The 23,181-nt window shown below is 42.5% G+C and overlaps 1 protein-coding gene across 9 annotated transcripts in view; it reads left to right on the top strand.

The window, feature by feature from the left end:
* LOC119977377 (ankyrin repeat domain-containing protein 10-like) overlaps positions 1 to 23,181 on the top strand; it is a 69,201-nt gene that overhangs the window by 31,823 nt on the left and 14,197 nt on the right. For 6 of the 9 annotated variants that reach the window (XM_038818213.1, XM_038818219.1, XM_038818218.1 and 3 more), the window contains 2 exons: positions 629 to 670; positions 12,062 to 12,306. In XM_038818213.1, the coding sequence (XP_038674141.1) occupies positions 629 to 670; positions 12,062 to 12,306 (287 nt within the window). Of the gene's footprint in view, positions 1 to 628; positions 671 to 12,061; positions 12,307 to 17,113; positions 17,895 to 23,181 lie in introns of those variants that run through there. The other 3 variants (XM_038818220.1, XM_038818221.1, XM_038818214.1) reach the window with 3 other exon arrangements.

Below are 23,181 nucleotides of genomic sequence, written 5' to 3'. Positions count from 1 at the left end.
GTTGACACCTTCAGCCTGTGCCATTATATATGCAGTGAATTTCCTGCAGGCCCCAGTGAGGCCCTATGTGTTCAGTGAGGATAGTCTGAATTCCCTACCATGCATCTCAGTGGGATTTCTCCCAGAGGTGTACACATATGCAGAAAGAAGTCACCTTAGTTTATGATGTGACTTTCAAGCAATAAAATCAGTGGAGTTCTGCAGTCAGAATTGGGGGCGGTAGAGATACTAAAATAATCCAGCAGAGTAGCAGATCAAATTTAACAAGGCTGCTATTTTTTCTTGCCATTGAGATTCTTAAGTGGTCACTCATATTTAGATCAGATATATGACACCTACCCTATAAAGCCAAGTAAACTGTAATCATAAAATATTTCTGATAGCTGTGATGGTGTTGAATACAGTTTAAGAGAAGCTGCACACTGCACGACTAAAGTAGAAGATGGGGATATCAGAGATCACCTCAACTGGAGAGGTGGGATACTGTAGATACAGATTACTAACATAATTATTGTTCACCCATTTCAGAGTTAACTAGAAGTAAAATGTTTCCATCTTTTGCAGGTAAATACTTGGAATAGAGAAATGATCCATATGTCATGCACTTTAATTCTCTTTTCTTTTATAGCAGCATTGTAATTCTACAAACCTCATTCTGTATGGAGCCCACGTTAGTATATGCTGCTACAGAAATTAAAATACTCCACATGAATGGATAGAAGTATTCCATATATTTACGGCCAGTACAGGACTTGGAAATAATATGAAATGGGTTAAATGGCATTATTAATTCAAGATGTATTCATGTTCTTGTTTCATTGTTAAGATTACTTTCACCAGCACCCCTTAATCTGTTTTATTTGCCATTGCCCATGTAACTGTAACAGTGCAGAGAATTGAGTCTTTGAGAGATTGAAAAATGTCAAATGTTTTCCAGCTACGTAATTTGAATTTGACTTGATTTTGAAGTAATCCTAGAAAGGGGGATCATTCCCAATAGAAACGCTGAAACTGCCACAGGGGCCTCATGGAAACCTTACAGTTGTGGCATTGAGTGCGCAGTATCGCTTCCCCTCAGCACACAAGGCATACCGTTGAGGTATTTGTTGTGGTGATTGGTTTTAATGCTATGTAGGAACTGCGTTATAGATCTTTTAGTTGTGCATGCTTTGTTTATCCTAATTTAAAATTATTTCAGATATGTAAACTAATATAGTTAAGTTGAGAAATTTTCATTTAAATGTAAGTTTTGCACAATTTTTCAAGAAAAAAGTGGTTTACTTATTGAACTTAATTGCCGCATGATTGTAACCAGGAACAATGTGATTGTTGAAAGCGATATGAAATTTGCTGCTTATGCAGATATAAAATGATAATTGCTTTAGAGAGAAAACTGCAGTAACAGTATTAACATCAAATTTATTGCTATGCTTTAGAAAGAAGTTACGATTTTCTGACCATTTCTTTTAACACCTATTTTCTCTACTTATTCTCCATTCTCTCTCTTCCCCCCCCACCCCCCTGTATGCTACTGCAAGAAATTATAACCCGTTAATTTACATCACCTACCTGTGAATATTAAAGTGTCAATTTAGTTACATGAAATGGATCAGATTTGTAATTGGCTTTTTTCTTAACTCCAGGTTTCACATTTCCCTTTTCATTTTTCTGTGAATACCACTATTGTGCCCAAGGAAATGTTTGCTTTCCAATGTAACCAGCGAATAACTTCTCAGCAAATTTTGGAAAGCCATTTTCTGGAACTACAACATGTTTAAAAACAAATACAATTAAAAATGATTTTCCAACAAATGTCATAAGCTGCTTCCCACGAGCCACTTTCAAAAAGAGTCCAATTTTCTGTTGTGAAGCTACCCAGATTGTCAGGTTGGTAATGTTCCTTTGTGACTCAGCGACTCTGATTAGTGACTTCACTCAAGCTCTTCTTTCAGAGTGACCACAGAGAGAACGGTCATTATATCAGAATACTAGCACATTCTGTATTGCACAACTCGGGTAACAAAGTAGTGACTCAGATCATTTGATATACCTGTTTTATTTTGCAAATGCTCCTGTCTATAGACTGACTAGTTTCCCAATCTTACGCAACAAATCGCTTCCCACTTTTCACGCTCTTTTCGTCATGCGGTATAATAAACTCGAGAGGGGTTTTGGAACTGCGCCTGTGTCCTTATCGTATGGACGTGTGATGCAAGAATCCGTCAAGCCGAAGATTTCACAGAAAAACTACTGCGGTGAATGATGCACAACAACCACATTGGGCTCTAATGGAGTTTCACAGACCATTTAAAAACCACCCTGGCAACATATACTTAATATATATGATTGGAATCTCTTTGGTTACATTGCAGTCTTCTAGCAGACGGCAGTACCTTTATTCTGTTCGTATTTGTGGTTGGGATTTATTAAATGAACATCATGTGGACACGTGATATTGTCAGTGTATCAGTGCCATATAGCAGTTACTGTGTGATACGTTTTCTGTACTTTTTCCACTTAGCTGTGGAACCCCATCCCATGATAATTTCTGCATTCTGTGCATGCATGTCAACTCATGGCCCCTCTATTCATGTGGGTGTTAAAATCCTGGGGTCCCATTCAAAGAAGAACAGACAATAATTTTTGGGCCTCGGCCAATGTTCCTCCTGCAGTCATCAACACCGAAAGCTGACTGGTGAGTCACGATTTGTGGAGTCTTGCTGCACAAATTATCTGCCTCCATCATTGGTGACTAGAAAGAAGAAATTCAGTCGTGTGAAGCATTTAGAACATCTTGAAGACGTGATCTGACATTGTACAAAGACAAGTTCCTTTATTTGTTTCACCCAATTTCGGATTGAGTCAGTGGGATTTCTTCCCAAGTTTTGGTTTCCCCGCATCATTGAATGACTGAGGCAGAAGATTGGGTGGGATTGTCTCTCTATCCCAACGATTAATATAACCCTAAAGGTCTTCCAACTTGTGATGTGAGCAATACTCTTAATATCTTTAGCAATAGCCCCTCGGAGCAATAGGAGGTCATTCAGATCCTTCAGCTCGCTCAGTCATTCAGTTAGACCGTGCCTGATCTGTACCGTGACTCTTATTTTCATGTCTTACTCTTTGATACTCTTATCTAATAAAAATTTATCAGTCTCAATCTTGAAAGATCCTATTGTCCGAGCATTTGTCCAGCCATGGAACTAAACACAAATCCACATGATCACTTGAGAACTGACAATTTTGTTTGGAAGGAATATACAAAGCATCTGTTATCGTGGACACTGCATAAAAGACGGCAGCTTTCATATTGTGACGATGGAATCGGAAGGCCTCAGTGGTAAGATGGGTAGAATGGCCTCCATTTATACTTATTGCTGAATACTGGATTTGTGCCAACAGGCATTACCAGCTGCCTAGTTTGACTTCTTAATGGTAGAAATTTAATAGCATCAACAGCTGAAAAGCCACAGGGAAGGAACATGCCCATCGTGTGCCACACCATCAGCAATTGAAGAGCACAAAGGGAGACAAAGTTTATCTTAGGTTTGAAGGTTGCTTAGAAAGTAAGCATTGTCGGAGATGAGTTCCAATCTTGCTTCATTTGCAAATAATAATTTAGTCCGACAGAGCGGGATCTTAGTGTTGGTTTACTGAGGAGGAAGAGCAATGTTCATGGCACGTGGGCATTGGCGGCTGTGCCAGCCTTTATTGTCCTCTTGGGGGCAGCTAAGAGTCAACCGCATTGCTGTGGGTCTGGAGTCACATGTAGGCCAGATATTTCCTTCCCTAAAGGACATTGGTGAACCAGATGTTTTTTTTCTGACAATCGACAATGGTTTCATGGTCACCATTAGACGTTTTAATTCCAGAAATTTTATTGTGTTTAAATATGCAGTGGTGAGATTCGAAGCCAGGTCCCCAGATTATTATCCTGGGTCTCTGGATTACTAGTCCAGTGACAACAACTCTATGCCACTGCCTACCCCTTAGTTCAAAAAACTTAAAAAAGACAGTGGATACGAGCATCCATAAATAATAAATTTAATAGTTGAGAGAAATGCTTAATGCTAGAATAACGTTTTTAGTGTTCATTGAAAGGAATGGGAAAGATCAATGTGTACTGAATCAGCCATTGGATGAACTGTAGATCGAAAGTAATTGGAATGCGGTCTTAAGGAGGATGATGAGTGTGCAGTAGTAGAATTATTAACTGAAGGTTGGAACAAGACATCAATATTCGGAAGGAAACACAGCACCCTGAGTTAATGGAAGGAAAATAATAAATCTATTACAGCACAGACAGGGAAAACTGAAAGAAAACCAAATTACCACGAATATAACTTTGGTCGGAGATGCAAGGGTACTTGTTTCAAAATGTACAGTGCCAGAGCCTTCTAAGAGATTCAAGTGAATGATAATTCACCAAGGGGTTTGCAATCTTGCCACTAATAGGCTGGTCAACACCATATTGGTGATTGTGGGTGACACCAGTAGAGTAAATTGATCAATAATGTAACGATTAAGTGCATCGTTCATTAGGAAGTGACAATATAAGAACAAATGCTTGAGCGCTAACAGGGATCAGCTTTGCTGGGGATAGGATGAACTCAAGTAAATTTGCATGGCGAAGCAACAATAGACTGGAGGAGAGAGACTGAAGACACTGATGGACAAAGCCACACGTTTTGGGCTTGTTAGGAGGTTAACCCTAAGTCTGGGCTCTTTAGATTATTAGATTCAACAGGCTGACTGTCATGGCAGAAGCGGGATGAAATATTGGCTGCATTAGAAGATGATCAAACCGAATTGGAAGCAAGAAATGGGCCACACGGTTATGTGCAAAAGTTGGTGGACCGTGACCGTTCTTGTGATGCAAACATTATAATTTTGCGATTGTTGCATGCTGAAAGCTTAGCGGAAATGCATTCTATATTTTTTCAAGACTTGTTCCATTTATTGCAGTATGAATCTTAATATGCACAAAAACTAAGGGCATTTTGTAGTTTACATTGTTTATGTGGCTGCCTTCAAAAACCTTTGAAAGGGTGTTGCACCATTGATTTATATCTGGTATCCTGAGCTGAGACTGTGGGGACTTTGAGCAAAACTGCATTCCTATTTATTTTTATGTTTAAGTTGATTATCAGCTGAAATACAGAAGCTTGTGGTCACTATCGACGGTTATTTTTGTGGTCACTGTTGACGGCTGGTTTTATTCAGCAGCTCATAAATTTGTAAAAGAAATTGAAGTTACAAAATAAATGCAGGTACCATATGAAGATAAACTCCTAAGTACGTCTTTGTCCCTGTGCCGCAATGTCCTTTTGAGTATTTTAAATAAATCTTGATCAAGCTCAAATGAGTTTTCACTTCTTTACTGGGTTGCTTTTGAAAAAGGGAATATTAATTTTACAATATTTTTAAGTCGTTATTTGGTATTTTGAATATGTTTAAACCCAAGCTTAAAAATTATTCCCTCTTAAATGTACATGCTACGAGTGTAGCATTAACATCTTTTCATTGCACCCCAACATCACTATCCATATTGTTTGTACTGGAAACTGGAACAATAAACAATCACAACACTCCAATTAATGCCTTCTAAAGGACAATAAATGCGTGCCTAGCCACTGACAAACACATCCTGTGAAGCGATTTTTAAAAAAAAAAACCATACTATGGATGCTGTATGTCCAGTGTATGATGTCATCAGACTTTTACATTGCTCTCCCACAGCTGGCAACCAAAACTGAGCAGACAGCTGAGGGGCAAGTCACTGGACAAATATGTTCTGTAAAAATGGAATTAGAATTGATGTTCTGAGCAATGATGACCAAGCCATGCATGCAAGTATAAGAAAAAGTAATCATTCACTGTGTTTGCAGCAAGGTGGGCATCGACCAATGGTCCACACACACTGACTGCCATTTCTCTCTCCATTATTGTCCATTTGTCAATTATTGCTGCCGATTGCGAAACATTGCTTTTCTCTTGAGTATGTTTTTTTCAAATGAATGGACGTTGTACTTACATCCTGCCCATTGTGGCAAAAGATCCCCAACTTTTTGGTTTCATTTCAAGGTATCCTTGAAATGTCTCTTTTGCTCCAGACAGTTCTTCCTCCTGCAAACGAGTACCTGTGCAATCCAGCTTGGGCAATCATTCACCTGACATGGAGATGCAAATGTCCGGGCCACTGGAATCATGCCCCTTTGACCATGACTGTCCCAACAATGTTTGGTACACCATATCATTTTGGTGTTCATTCTTACTACAAAGTTTTCATGGACACAATTGCACACTGAATTCTTCCAGCTTCTTCACAAGTTGATGAAACATCTCAGATTTCAAAGTAAAAGTAAGGAAGCTTTCTACCAGCCGCATAAAGCTGATCATGGCAAATGGACCTCAGATGCATTAAAGTTCACCTTGTACAGTCTGATGCATACTCTTGTTGCTTCAAAACTGGTCAAACCAGAAGAATAGGCCAGTGGCTAAGCTGTCGTTCAGCATTGGAGCGTGGGAATGTTGCACAGAGACCAGTGAATAAAAGTTCACCAAAAGCACGTTTTTTATTGGATTTTGTCTTTGATCTGGTGAGACTGCAGTTGATACCTCCATTCAAGTCTGTTATGGCATCAGTTTGAGAAAGAACCCCAATAAACCTGAGGGCTTCACACAACATACTTCATGCTATATCGTTGGAAAATATATTATGTGGCTGGCCTGTAACCAGTTATTGCGCCCAGTGTACTGTTGAGACATTGCCAGATCTCTGATAATCTTATTGGGACAGCCGTACTTGCTCACCAACTTCCAGAGTATTCAGTTGATGCCATTACGAGCTCATCAATGAGCGCTAATATTATCATCGACCTTTCTGCAACGGTTGGGCCACAAACTTGCGAAGCTTTTCCCAAAATAATCCTACAGTTGGCTACATTTCATATTTGTGATCTACACTGGAGAGAAGAATGATGTAATATTCTGTGGTTTGATTTTTGTTACTGTCACATCTGAATCGGAACATTTTGAAGATTAGGACATGATGAACTGATTACATATGTTCCATAAATCTGTTTTTCTATCAAGTACTGATAGTTGTAGGAGACAGTGCTATGGCCATCACTAGTGTATGACCTGGAGTTTAACTGCTCTTTATTACAAGGCTTTTACGCACTCTGCAATGGCCTGTTATTCATCATGAGGTCTCTGTCTTTTAATCTTAGTGTACAATTGCCTCAGCAACTGCAGCAGAACAGCTGAGTGGAAACTTCCATTATAAAGGGATTACATTCTCTTGGCAGGTCAGATTTCAGGGAGTTGGCTCTTGCACCTCTGTCACAGTTTGTGCAGTTTTCAAGCCATCAGGGATGTTTTTTGTGATCTTGATCATTTATGATCTTTGTGCCATTCCAGAAGCATGTGGACCTTCTTTCACCTTGAACCAGTTCACTGTCCTTGGACTGTGTTTCACTCAAGACCACAGTTCCCATAAAAATAAATATTACACTGTCAGACTGGGTTGTTTTTCTGACTCTTTATTGAGTTCCATCTCACAACGTTCTGACATTCTTTTATTTCGTAACATTGGCTGTGAAGGGGTGCTGTCTATATTATAATTGGAAGCAGGTATTCTATTTGAGCTATGTTTCTAGACTGCAGGTGATGTTGCTCAGGAGGAGTGCTGAATATTAGCATTGATTCATTCGGCAATGAGCAATCAACACCCTGGACTGCCTATGTGTATAGGCCATCAATTGGGCCTTCCCCTGTTTTGGGGCTTGGCTGCGGGTCAGTGAATGTGCTTATGTGGTATTCTCATGTGACAGCCTGTCTGGTGTCAGTTGTATGATGTCCTTGAACCAATGATTGACTTGGCATTGGCCAATGAAAATATAGCTTAATAACCTACCTCTTTCAAGTATTCTTTCATTTATCTGTCCAAGTTGCAGATACTTCAAAAGTGTTAGGTTTGCCTAGTCCCTCTTTGCTGTTGCTTTTTTGGAAATACTCTTGTCAAGTCCAATAATCAGCTCTTCAGCTGTAACCCTGCGTTGATTTCTATATTGCAGCCTTTGGATCTGGGACCCTTGAACAGGCCTGTAAGGTTTTACCCAGTTACAGCAGATTTTTACAGCAGAGCTTCTGGTGGGTTAATAATCTTGTATTTTTCAAAAGTTGAAGAGAGGGGTGGAAATAACACTGGAACTATGGCTCCCAAGTGCACCAACAGGGACCCAGTTGATTTCATTTTATCAATTACAAATTGAATTAGCCAATATGAGGCAGCACTGATATATATGAAAGGGGAAGGAAAAGGCAGTGGGCTGATTTGGGACATTGTTTGTTATTGCTCATGTATTGAAATGGATGCCAGTTATTACTCCTTTGAATGTGACCTTGCCAAAGCACTAATAGGAGCGTTTCCTCCAGTATTTCCATGAATTTACCATCCCTAGTCCATCATAACTTTAATTTGCTAATCTAGTGTCAGGACTACCATTTGAAAATACACATCTGCATATAAAATAATCTTGCATAATATATACACATCCTATCAACAAACTTTACTTCCTATGGTCAACAGTTCTTGATGGTGTTCTTGTCGGTGTTGACCATTGTGAATTGCTATATTAGTATTTCCCATCAATTTTGTTGTGTCAATTGTCAACAATGTCATTGCAAGCTTTGATCACTTGCAAACTGACCACGGACAGTCTCACAAATAATTAACTTATTAAAGTATTTTCTTTGGTTTCCACTACCACCCTCCCTCCTCATCCAGGAAAACTAGGAGAATAAGCAGATTCTAGTTGGAAATTATTAGAAAAGTAATTGTATCTAATATGTAAACCTGTACAATTTTTTTATGCTTGGTGTCTGTGAAAAGCACAGGGTGCAGTCAGGAACAAGGTTGTCGAGCTGGCTAGTTTTACAACAACAGCATATGCCATCATGAGGATAATCCCTCTGATCACTGATTTAACCTTTTTAAAAATTGATGCATTTTTACACCAGACCCAAAAAGTACAAAATTGTATGTTTTATTTTTTCAAAAGTACCCTGGAATTCTAGTAGTAAATGTTTCCATTATAATGACAATCTGGCTTTTTTGTTTTCAGAATGTCAATTTATTGACATGTGACTGAGTTTTAGAATGTTGGGCAATGGATGACCCTGAGGAAATTTCTGCTCTTCAGTATTCAAAACTAAAGAGAAGTTTACAAGCAAACTGTCAGCTTAATAGCGACAGTGTTCTGGGTTTTAAGAGCAAATGTCCTTAAACACGGGCCTTACAGATTTGAACGGTGAGCGTTATACATTACAACACTCCCAATTCTAACTTACTGCCAGTCCAGCTCATCTCTTCCTGTCCAAATTAAATTTAAGACTTGGTGGTTCCTATTCCAACAAAGATGTAACTACTTATACTTATAACATAATTTATATTGCAGAACTTAAGCACAGCATCTGAGGGTGAACACCGCTTAGTCACAGCACAGGATGTAGTCAGTAGAATCTGGCTGTGTTGCCCCAAGTGCTGACAGAACCCACGTTTGTTAAGAGCCTGAATATGCAAACGGTGTGGATGGGGGTTGCACTGTTAGTGAAGGCAGGGGGAGTCCTGGGGTGGACTGATTCCATGTTGTGTTTTAAAGCTGAGCACCATGTCAAAAAGCAGTGATATTGCAGACTATTAAGTTCAGCCCTTCTAGTCCAGAAGAGGAGTGGGTGGAATTGGGTTGAGGTGCGGACTGTTTAGCTGGAAACTAAGAGTACACTGTTGATTATTGTCAATAGTAATGAAGAATTCTCTCAATTCCATAGATAATGGTCGTATATGCAAGCAGCATGCGAGAGTGTGACAGACAGTAAGGGTGCTATTAGCACAAATGTGGGGCATGTACCTTTCATTAGTGATGTCCTTGCAAAGCAGCATCATGTGAAGTAAAGGGGTGGAGAAGGCATGGAGTGCCTCAGAATGCCTCTAGGTTCAATGGGAGATGGGATTGTAGGCTTAGAAAGCAGGACCGTTACTATCTGCGATGAGACGAGGAATGGGGGCAGGAAAAGGTGATGTTGCAGAGATAAAGGAAAGTATAGAGGTGGCCAAGGAGGATGGAGCATTGTGACTGCAACCAAAGTTGAGAGGGGTGGAGATACATGGAATATTCTGGGTGACTTTCACCAAGTGGAACAAAGCTGGACTGGCTGTGAACCTTCCTGAATGAGTGAGGAGTTGTGTATTCACAATGAGTTGAAGGGATGTTTGAAAATGGGGGAACAGAGTTCTTTGTGAGCTCTTTGAGAAGGACTGTGATTTCAGTTTTAAATGGGTGAGAAATGATTATGGGGGGGAAGACTGGTACCTGAATAAACAGGTTGTTATCAATGTCCTTGAGATTTTGGTGGAGGTGAGGTAGTTAAGGATCTGTAAAAGCTGGTGGATCGTGTAGAGAAGGGTTTGATGAGTGGGGCTAGTAGGATATGGAGAAGGAATTTTAAAATATTTTGGGTTGAGGGGCTAGCTGAGCTTCCAGCAAGTGGTGGGTAGTTTGGGGCTGGGGATTTCAGTTGGGCTGGGGGCAGGTGGTGGATTTATTTTTTGTGGAAGTTGTGGTTGGAGTATTTGGTGAGTCGGTAAGTGGCTGGAGGCAACTGGATGCCATTTATTTTGGAGACAAAGGAATTAATTATTGCATCAGGTGAGGATGGTGTTGGAAAGAGGGGTCAGAGGTGAGAGGGAATTGGAGAGAGTGCCATTAGAGGTGAGGGGGCAGTTTGATAAAAGGTGTGAGGGAAGTTGGAAAGCGGGGTATTGGGTGATGGGGAGTTGGAAGGAGAGGGGTATTAGGTGAGGGAAGGGTTTGAGGGTAGTTTTAGGTAAGGGGGAGTTGGAGAGAGAGGAGTATTGGGTGAGAGTGGGGTATGGGGGAGAGTGGGGTATTGGGGGGACAGTTGGAGGGAGGGGTATTGGATGCGGGGGGACACTGATGGAGGATGTAAGGAGAGAAAGAATTATGTTCCTTTGTTTAAATCGAGTATTAGGGAAGCGTACCTTTGAAAAGATTCTGGTGTTTATCAAGAATACACGGGTTGTCGAACAGACCTCTGGAATTGTACACTTGGTTCTGCTTTGGTCTCAGTTACAGGAGGCCTTTCATTGCAAGTTCCTGATATCAGCGTCCTGCTGCCCTGCGGTGTTACTCTGTGCTGTGAGTGTAAACAGACTGGGAGGATTTGACAGAGTAGGTGCTGGGAAGCTGTCTCTTCTCCCCCCCCCCCCCCCCCCCCACCAAGCTGGAGAGTTCAGTATGATTCTTGTCTCAGAATAAGAGGTCGGCCATTTTGGACTGAGATGAGGAGAAATTGTTTTTTACTCAGAGGATTGTGAATCTTTGGAATTCTCTATCCCAGAGGAATGTTGATGAGTACGTTCAAGGCTGAGGCTGATAGGTTTTTATCTGCAGGAAATTATGGGCTGTGGGATAGCAGGGAAGTTGAGTTGGGCAGAATGTCAGTGGTGATTTTATTGAATGGTTCCAGAGGCCCAAGTGCGTGCTCCAGCTCCTGTTTCCTATGTATTGATTAAGGTGAGAATCCCTGGCTATTGAATCATGGAGAAAAAAACTTTAAAAATAAGTTAACTATGAAAAGAAAAAAGTTAACCCTAATCAGTTTAGCGATCAGTGACAAATATTGTGTACGTGACGGAATTTATAAGGGTGCGACAGTTTTGTTTGAAGCTTTTTAAAATAATAATCTGCCCATGATTCGCTACTTGTGCTTAAACCTGCTTCAAGTATCCAAACTTGACTGATGATATTTGAAAACTGAGTGCAGCTAATTCAGTGTGCAATACTTGTGTAAATGCTGCAATAATACTCTAATACTGTTATTAGCAGATTACTGTAACAGATTTATTGTAATGCAATTTTTCATATCGCCTTCAACAAAGTGCCCTAACTAATCTTTCCCACATGTCCAGATCTATCCTATGTGTGAAGTTGTGTGTTAAGATGGAGTGTAATTGTTTCCATGTTCCTTTGTGCAGTTTAAGGAATGTGAATGGGTTGACGGCAGCTGAGCTTGCCCTGGCTCAGGGCTTCCATGAATGCTCCCAGTTCCTGTGCAGTGTGCAGAACCATCAGCTAAATGGTTTCTACACCAATGGCATCGCCAGTGGCCTTTACCGGGATAATCTGATCACGGATGGCCTAAATGGCTACACAAGAACCAGCCGCAAGAGAAGCCACGAGGAATCTGAGCACTGTGGAATAAAGAAGCCTAGAAATGACGGTGAGCACTTTGTGCCATTACACATTTTATTCCCATATATACAAATTATCGAAATCATTCCTTTTGCATTTTAGCATCATCCCATGCACATTGTAATAATCCGGCGAATTAAAAAATGGTTCAAAAATTGCCGAACCTTTGTTGGTATGTTTAAAAACATTTTACTAACAGAATCACACAGCTCAGTTGGAGGCCATTCAGCCCACCGCACCTATGCCAGCCCTTCAAAGGGCCAACTCAATTCGTCCCCACCCCTGCCTTTACCCTGAAAAAAATTGTCCCCTTCAACCATTTATTCAATTTGCTTTTGAAATGAATCTGCTTCCACCTCCTATTCAGGCATCACTTTCCAGTTCACAACTCATTGATCCCATCAGTGTTGGGAATTAAAATTAAAGGAGAACTTCAAGAAAGGTTCAGCTGAATTCATAGTTTGAATTTCAAACGTTATTTTTCCATTTAACTTGGAAGTGGCTATTTCGCCCATCACGTTTAGACTGAAGGTAGACCCATCTTGGGACTGATTTTTACAACCATCTTCTCCCCCCCCCCCCCCCCCCCTTTATATTTTTTGACAAACTGTCTGGTGCCTTTTAAATGTTGTAATGGATTTGGAATCAGTTGCTGACTGTGACCATGCATTCCATATTGTGCAATAACTGGTGCTTATCTTAACACAGCCTTGAGTCTGATTTCTCAACACTAGAAATATTCCTTCTGCCAATCTGATCTCTTAACTTTATTGAAGAGTAACTCACAGCCCCCTCCCCATCACTTTTGTTCCCTCTTTCTAAGAGAACACAGTCCTTGTTGCTCGGTCCATTCTTCCTCACCCAGACCCTCAATCCAGTTATCTTCTAACTAAATCTGCACTGCAGCTTGTCCAGAATGATTAAACCTTTCCAATAGTGAGGAGCCCAATCAGCAGAAACTCATGATTTTATTCAGCCACATTTGACATAAGATCGAGATTCTCTGGCATTTTCAAAACTCTTTATGCATTTCTAAGCTTTAATTTGTCTGCCTGCATGGAGTCATTTGTGCTGAAAAATTTATTACTTCACTTATAGTTTCAGTATTTGCCTTCTCCCACCCCCTCCCTCCCTTCCTCTCACTCTATCCCTTTCTCTACATTCCTTCCCCTACATTCCTTCCCCTCTATCCTTCCACATTCTATTCCTCCCTCTTCTGTGTTCAGTCCCTTTCCCACACGCTCTCTATCCACCCTTCCCCGCTCCCTATCTGTACCCTCCCTCTTTCACACATTTGTGTTAATTGCTTTGTGTTTTGTATAAAGTCTCCGTTGAGCAGTCATGAACATTTCAGGGGGTTTGATGCTGATCACCATTCCAATCTCAGTTTCTCAATGCTCCCTCTTTCCCTGATCCCTGTCCCCAGTGAAGCTATTTTAATAATGACCAAACCGCTGACCCTTTGCTCCTGGGACCATCACTGTGTCCAGTCGTGGGGATTCTGGCCATTGAGTCTGATCGCGGCGTTCCTGGTCACTGTCCTGCCCCAGGGGTGTGGGGGTGGAGGGCAATTACTGAGCCCTGGTCCTCTCATAGTATATTGTTGGGAGTATCTGGCATGAGCAGGGTCCTGGCGCCTGGGATCTTGCTTTTCACTTTTAAGCCATGAACCACATGGCGATAATATCATCCTTAATCAATCAATGAGAGTGGCTTCTGTAAACCATATATATGTTTCCATTTTGAGGGCAGCACGGTGGCGCAGTGGTTAGTGCTGCTGCCTCACGGCACCAAGGTCCCAGGTTCGATCCCGGCTCTGGTTCACTGTCCGTGTGGAGTTTGTACAATCCCCCCCATATTTGCGTGTGTTTCGCCTCCACAACCCAAAGATGTGCAGGGTAGGTGGATTGGCCACGCTAAATTGCCCCTTAATTGGAAATAAATTAATTGGGTACTCTAAATTTAAAAAAGAAATGTCCCCATTTTGTTCCTCCTCTGACACTTATAGCAATTGCGTGTTACAGTATGCAAATCCATCCTCTGATCCTGCCGTTATGTCTAATTCTCCACCAGCAAGAAGCTCTGTGGATATGTCCATCCTTTGAGTTTGCTGTTTGTAGGTGCACAGTCAACCCTCCCCACCTTTGTTGTAGGAATTCCCTAGAATATTTTAATGGGGTTAAATTTGGGGGGGGGGGTGGGGTTGCCCACTAGAAATAGGACCTTTTAAACAGTAAATTACAGGGTAGGGTGAGGCCTATGGGCAAACAATCCTCAAAGACACTGAAGGACATGAAACATGCAGTAGACCAGCTTCTGTTTGGGAAAACTGTAAGTGGCAGCATTCTGAATGTTTCTGTATCACAAATTGGCAGGTGCAGTAAGCTCACAATCTGCGGGTTCTGAGCCAGTTTCCGTTTATCCATCAGGCTGACTGGATTGAAGCCCTGTCTGGGTTTAAAGGTGGATGTGATTTGAGAGGAGGGCTGAATTTGAAACAATGGCAGTTTAAAGGAAAGGGGTAGCACAGTGGTTAACACAGTTGCTTCACAGCTCCAGGGTCCCAGGTTCGATTCCCGGCTTGGGTCACTGTCTGTGCGGAGTCTGCACATCCTCCCCGTGTCTGCGTGGGTTTCCTCCGGGTCCTCCGGTTTCCTCCCACAGTCCAAAGATGTGCGGGTTAGATGGATTGGCCATGATAAATTGTCCTTAGTGTCCAAAAAAGGGTAGGTAGGGTTATGGGGATCGGGTGGAGGTGTGGGCTTGGGTAGGGTGCTCTTTCCAAGAGCCAGTGCAGACTCGATGGATCGAATGGCCTCCTGCACGGTAAATTCAGTCATCTTCACAGCAAATCACAATTAAAGCCCAATTGAACCTGAGGTCCTCCGCATGTGTGGGGTCCTCCAGTATGTGTATCCCAAAGCTCACCCACCTACCCCATACCTATCCCTTAATGTCGCCGTAATGTTTGGGAGCTCTGGCCACACGAAGCCAGTAGGAATCGACACTGAGCAGCTGGCTGCCTTTGAAGCACCTCTCCCCCTTGTCCCTGTTCCCTTCCCCCCCCGAGCAAGCCTGACACTGCCCCTGGTTTCCAAACCTCAGCACCCTTCAATAATATTATTGATTGTCACAAGTAGGTTTACATTAACACTGCAATGAAGTTACTGTGAGAATCCCCTAGTAGTCACATTCCGGCGCCTGTTCGGGTACACAGAGGGAGGATTCAGAATGTCCAATTCACCTCACAGTACGTCTTTCGGGACTTCATAGATTATCATAGAATTTACAGTGCAGAAGGAGGCCATTCGGCCCATCGAGTCTGCACCGGCTCTTGGAAAGAGCACCCTACCCAAGGTCAACATCTCCACCCTATCCCATAACCCAGTAACCCCACCCAACACTAAGGGCAATTTTTTACACTAAGGGCAATTTAGCATGGCCAATCCACCTAACCTGCACATCTTTGGACTTGTGGGAGGAAATCAGAGCACCCGGAGGAAACCCACGCACACACGGGGAGAACGTGCAGACTCTGCACAGACAGTGACCCAAGCCGGGAATCGAACCTGGGACCCTGGAGCTGTGAAGCAACAGTACTAACCACTGTGCTACCGTGCCGCCCTACCACCTGTTGGTGGTCTTAGTTGGTGTTCTGGGCCAGGGTTTAGAGAACCCCAAAGTGTATCATGGAGTTCACCTGACCCACAACTTTTACCAGATTGTGGTATGGGGAGCACACGGCCCACTCTACAGGTGTGGTACAGCAGAAATGGAAAAGTATTTTTTTGAACATCTTGGCAACCATCAATTCAAATTCAACCCCCAAAGAATAGAACACTAAGTAATCCATAATAACTTCCCAAAAAACATCCAGAAGACAAGAGAAACACCTTTTAACAGAAGCACATTAGGTTTACATTCACTACTGAGAACATTTATAATTCTGAATTCACCAAATGATCAAGAGATAGTCTTTTCATGGCAGAGAGAACAGCAGTACACCTGCTTTGTCTGGCTTCAGCTCCAACACTGAAAAAACGGAGCCAAAAAAAAACACACCCAAGCTTTCCTCAAAGTGAAACTAAAAAGCAGAGCCAGAGCTCAGCTCCACCCACACTCTGACATCACTGCAGTAACATGAGCAGCCAAACATTTCCTAAAGTGACATTCTCATGACAGTTGGTAGCGATACACTTGCTTAGACTGCTGGCTGCGTTAGCCAGAGTTGGCTCTCATGCCAATGGTGGGTGCCTCTCCCACAAAATGGCCCACAATACTTTCTCCATCATGTCCTTCCACTTACAGCTTGCAAATATTGAAAGTATCACCTGTAAATGATGAGGACTATCACCGCCAAACATTTCAGGGCATTTGAGAACTCTATGACCGTTATTGTGATTCACTTTCATGGTTATATTTTTAGTTGCTCATTTTCCATCTTTTAAATTATTTTACATTGATGCAGTTTAACAATGAATCTTGAGTGCTTGTGAGACCGTTCAAATCTGAATTATTAAGCCAAGTCGTGCTGAAGGGTTAGTTTTTGAGTTTGTGCTGGCAGCAAGGAGCACACTGGAATAAGTGGGACTTTGTGGGTGGCACACTCATTGTGAGCGTCAGGAGAGAGATTCCATTGGGATCACAAATTCACAATGCAGGCCTATTAGCATAAAGCGAACGTCTATTTAGTATGTATGTGTGGTTATAGTTGTCTTCGCATTTCAGCAGAGACGTCACTGGACCTTATGTAAATCCATATATGACAGGCTGGTGTCGTATACTTAGACATGCGAGTGTGCATGTTGCTTATGGCAGATTCCTCCTTCTCACAGCTCTGGGCTTGGATGGTTTTGGAACGGCAGCCGATGGCATCTCCATGAACAACCTTGAAAGCATTTACACAGAGATCACGCCCTCCGCTATATCGGGCAGGGCTGGAGGATTCCCAGCCGAGTGTGGCAGCAACCAGATCAAACCGGACCACCCAGCTCAGGAGGCTGTGTCTCTTAGAGGCCAGGATTTTGAAATCTTCACTGTGTCTCCCATGCAGACGCCATGTCGCTGTATAACTAAATATGCATATGACTTCTGACATTTTAAACCATCATATTACTAAATCCACTTCTTTTCTAATTGTTATTCATGAACTAGGCAGGTGCTCTCTATCAATCCATACCCACCTCTGCTCTAACTGGAAAACAGGAGTGCCTTTAGAGAGAAAAGTTTCTAAGAACTGAAACAACACTTTCTCTAAATATGTGTTATCTCTCACCACATGGCCTGTCCAACATGCATAGGCACACGTGTATTTACACACACACATACTTGCACACAGACACTGATAGAGGCACACAGACACTGATAGAGGCACACAGACACTGATAGAGGCACACAGACACTGATAGAGGCACACACACACTGATAGATGCACACAGACACTCATAGAGGCACACAGACACTGATAGAGGCACACAGACACTGATAGAGGCACACAGACACTGATAGAGGAACACAGACACTGATAGAGGCACACACACACTGATAGAGGCACACAGACACTGATAGAGGCACACAGACACTGATAGAGGCACACAGACACTGATAGATGCACACAGACACTGATAGATGCACACAGACACTGATAGAGGCACACAGACACTGATAGAGGCACACAGACACTGATAGAGGCACACAGACACTGATAGAGGCACACAGACACTGATAGAGGCACACAGACACTGATAGATGCACACAGACACTGATAGAGGCACACAGACACTGATAGAGGCACACAGACACTGATAGAGGCACACAGACACTGATAGAGGCACACAGACACTGATAGAGGCACACAGACACATAGAGGCACACAGACACTGATAGAGGCACACAGACACTGATAGATGCACACAGACACTGATAGAGGCACACAGGCACTGATAGAGGCACACAGACACTGATAGAGGAACACAGACACTGATAGAGGCACACACACACTGATAGAGGCACACAGACACTGATAGAGGCACACAGACACTGATAGAGGCACACAGACACTGATAGAGGAACACAGACACTGATAGATGCACACAGACACTGATAGATGCACACAGACACTGATAGAGGCACACAGACACTGATAGAGGCACACAGACACTGATAGAGGCACACAGACACTGATAGATGCACACAGACACTGATAGAGGCACACAGACACTGATAGAGGCACACAGACACTGATAGATGCACACAGACACTGATAGAGGCACACACACACTGATAGAGGCACACACACACTGATAGATGCACACAGACACTGATAGAGGCACACAGACACTGATAGATGCACACAGACACTGATAGAGGCACACAGACACTGATAGATGCACACAGACACTGATAGAGGCACACAGACACTGATAGATGCACACAGACACTGATAGAGGCACACAGACACTGATAGATGCACACAGACACTGATAGAGGCACACAGACACTGATAGAGGCACACAGACACTGATAGAGGCACACAGACACTGATAGAGGCACACAGACACTGATAGAGGCACACACACACTGATAGAGGCACACAGCTACCCCTGTTCCACCCACACACACACATTTGACTGTTTACTCACAGGATGTAATGGCTGCAGTTCAATGACAATTAATAGGCTGTGGATTACGATGGGGTGTCTTGAGGATGTGCTACGCTGCTCTCCAATTAAAGTTCTCCCTGCATGGCTTATTTGTGCGCAGTATCTCAGCTGGTGTCTGATCTATCTCGTCTTTATTCCCAAGTATTGTGCTATTTATATTCTGATTGGATATTTGTATTTCGGAAGAAATGTTAACGTGAGGCCCACTCTGCCCCCCCTCAGGTGGATGTAAGATCCCATTGACAATGTTTCAGCAAAGAGCAGAGGAGGTCTCCCCAGTGTCCTGGCCGATTCATCCCTATGCCAACATCGCTAAGGCAGATTATTTGACCAAAATCACACAGCTGCTGTGGGATCTTGCTGTGCACATATTGGTTGCTGCATTTCCTAAATTACAGCAATGATCACACTTCAAAATGACCTCATTGGTTGGGAAGTATTTTGGGATGTACCCTGTGACCAAGAGAGGCACTCTAGAAATGCAGTGTTTGTTTCTTTTAATTACCGTTGTGGTTTTAGGTGATGGATTATCCAAACGCACTTAGTTTAGATCCAACATGTTATTTTTAATAAATACTTTTGATACCTTAACTTTTGCTTCTGCCTTTGTTGCTGGTTTTGAACCATTTCTTTGTCAGGGCACCAGCCTCCCAGCTGAGCAATAGTTTGGGGAAAGCACCATCCTGGGCCCAGGCCATGTCAACAAACTTATTCAACCTGTGGTGGTGTCACAGCTAAACTCTATTTTGTTTTTCCTCAATGTTCGTGAACTGGCTGTGTCAGCACGGGGACACTAATAGCCAAAAGCAGTGGCCATGTCTGATTGCATGTTTCCCCCTAACTTAACCTAAGGCACTGAGGCCAATTATAGTGTCTTCACCATTTATCTGGCTTAAAGCAGAAATTCAGAAGTCATTAGCATTGTGTCCAGGTCCCACTGGGGCTCATCTTCTCCCTAAATAAACTCTTGGAGAAGCACCTCTTAGTTTGAATATTTAACTATTCCGGGTGCAATTATTGATGCAGAAACCTTGATGAATGTTAGTGTTTTAAGTATTTGTAAGAATGTGGTTACTGTTGAACGGCGATTAGATACAAAAATGACACGAGCTTGTCTTGTTCATGTCAAAGGGCTTATGTCAGTGTAGTTTTAATGTGCAAAATGTCACAGGTCAGTAATTGAGCGCAGGCTAATTGATGTCCAAAGTTTCTGTGCTCTTTCAAGTCACACGCGTTAGGATTGTGAGATTAAATATTCAGGACTTTATTCAGTTTGAATTAACTGTTCCATAAATCAGCTTCATGTAGTGGTCCATTGTTTTGCTTTTGTCACTGAATTGGTCGTCACTGTTGGGGGGGTGGTGGGGTGGGGTGGGGGGGAGGGGGGGCAGTGGAGGAGACACTGTCGCTAAATCCACACCTGTCAGTTCTGGCTCAGAGTTTCAGAAATCCAGCTAGTCTGAGAGCGGGATGGTGAAATGCTCATGTTCTGTAGGATGTTTCAATTATTCTCCCTGAACCATTAGGTCATTATTGGATTTGCAAAGATGTTTTTAAATAGTTTTAAAAGGGAGCATTGGGAACATTTTGAGGAAAAAGTGAGACAGATGTTTCTATTTCTGAACTATAGTTTTGGAGGGATTTTATCCTTCGACAAGTGGGAACTTTACAAAAATCAAGAGAAAAGGGTAAATCTGTTGGAGGTTAGAAACAAACTGCTTGAGTAGCTTATAGATATGAAATGTATAAAATTTTAAAGTACAATTTATAGAATCTCGAATGTTCAAGCAGTTTTTGCGTTGCTGTAAATAATAACTAGATTAAAGATTTAATCCTACACAATGGTGACTGGGGAAGTGAACATTGATTCGAGCGTCCAGACGCCTCATCGTGGGAAAGCCAAGATGGTGAATGTGCCGTGGGCAAACACTGAGCTTCATAATGTAACTCTTTTCAAATACAAATTGGAGGGGAGCTTTATTCAGACGATGGAATAAAAACTGATGGGCATGGGGAATGTCAATGACAAGGTAAAGTCCCAGAGATTCGTAAAAATGAACCACTTGGTTTTCTGTTGTATTGATGCAAGAGTAGGAGCGAAATCAAGTTGTTGAAGCACCATAAAGTTTGTGAGCAGAGGAAACCTTTTTCCAAAGTTGGGAATGTGGGATATATTGGTCCAAGTGGCTGATGTTTTGGAGAGATACCAGATAATTACTGTAAGTATGAGAACGAAGGCACAAAACAGGAAACTGCAATTATTTTGAGGAGATTGTCAGAAAATGGAATTAGTTTGGGAAGTGGTTAATTGTAAAATCTATCCTGAGAGGATCCAAAATTAATCAGAATGCATCAATGTTTCTTACTATAGAAAATGGGTTGATTGAAGATTATTTCATTTGCCTCTTCTGATGACAGACCAATTTGTGAGGGAGGAATAATTTGATGGGGGTGGGGGGGAGATAACGTTTTAACTGTTTGATTTGTGTTTAGTCTGTCCTACTGCATGTAGTTCAGGGAGATCTGGAAAGCTAAAGCACAGATAGTTCCCTTTGAATGCAGAGCTGAAGCTTGAGATCAAAGGCTCAAAGTTGTGATGGGGGACGCAGTTGCCAGGGAATGAGGACAATCTGGTCATGGTTTATTTTCCAGTCTTCCTGTCATGTGTCCCTGACATCTGTCAGCAGATATTCCTCACCTACCCTGCTTTAGTCACCCTCAATTTACGGATTCTATTCTCTGGGCAGTAGGTGTGTTATTGCCTTTCAGAACTTTGCAAAGAGTTTGGACCAGCTGGATCGGGTTCCCAGTTTGTACACAAGGGACTCTGAGCCAAAGCTCATCGATATATTTTTCCCAAAGTGCTGCTCAATAAGAAACTGCTAGTTTCACACTGGAACTCAAGAACAATCAAAATTAGTGATCTGGTCTCTCCATAATCTCGGACTTCCAAATAAATCCTTTGTGTTTGAGTCATTATCAACTCTGATTGGGACCAGATCACCTGGTTTTTCGATCATGGACCGTCACCTTCATCAATATCCATGACCTTCTGTGTTCTTATTCATTCTCAGTATGTGGCTAGACCAGCATTTGTTACCCATCCTGAATTGCCCTTGAGAAGGTGGTGGTGAGCTGCTGCCTTCACCCGCTGCAGTCCTTGTGGTGTAGGTACACCCACTATGCTGTTAGGGAGGGAGTTCCAGGATTTTGCCCCTCCCACACAGTGAAGGAACAGCGATATATTTCCAAGACAGTGTGGTGAGTGCCTTGGGGAGCTTCCAGGTGGTAGTGTTTCCATACACTTTTTATGCCATTGTTTTTCTCTAAGATGGTGGTTGCCATGGGTTTGGAAGGTACTGTGGAAGAAGCCATGGAGAGTTGCTGCAATGCTTTTTGTTTATGTACCCACTGCGGACACTTATCAGCTTTTGCAATTTCCAGGTGTTTGTACTGAGCAGAGTTAAAATGGCTCTTTTACCGATTAATTTTAAGTGGATTTCCATGGGGGAAAGTTTGCCTCTTCACATTCTCTCATTAATATCAGGGAGAGTGAAAGGAGGCAATGTTAATGACCCAGCAGCTCACACCTCACAGCTAATGAGGCCACCTGGTCCTCTGAGACTTGTGCAGTCTCTTCCATCTCCCGCCTGGAGAGCTCTCTCCTCAAGGCTCTGCTGTCACAGAATAGGAAGAGGTAAGTGATCGTCAGTCTTCGGTTGCTCTGTACTCCGCTAATTAAAGACAAATACTTTCCATGTTGGAAATGTGAATTAACAGAAATGGTGGAAATGCTCAGCCGGTCAGGCAGTATCTGTGAACAGGGGATGTTTCTGGGTGATAGCCCATTGTCAGAACACAAATTAAATACGTTCTGCTCTAGCCATAGTTACTTTAATACAAATTGAATTTGTTCCTGGATTTCAGTGGAAAGAACCGTCCTTCAAACTTTCAAACACTAGTTAACGAGCAAGGATGTTGCTCGCGAGCTGCAATGAGATTGGAGTTTTGCATATTGCTTGTTTAATTAAATGTATCACCATTTTCCCAAAGGTGCTTTCGAAGAGACATGGGCAGGAGTTGATCCTGAGCCAATGGAAGTGACCAAATATGAAGGAAATAGACTCGACTGTTTAGATTTGATTTACCTCAGAAATCCAAACAGTGGGGCAGCACGGTGGCCTAGTGGTTAGCACTGCTGCCTCACGGCGCCGAGGTCCCAGGTTCGATCCCGGCTCTGG

The sequence above is a fragment of the Scyliorhinus canicula genome, chromosome 14 (genome assembly GCF_902713615.1).
Source record: "Scyliorhinus canicula chromosome 14, sScyCan1.1, whole genome shotgun sequence".
Classification (NCBI taxonomy): domain Eukaryota; kingdom Metazoa; phylum Chordata; class Chondrichthyes; order Carcharhiniformes; family Scyliorhinidae; genus Scyliorhinus; species Scyliorhinus canicula.
This window is presented reverse-complemented; position numbering and strand designations above follow the sequence as displayed.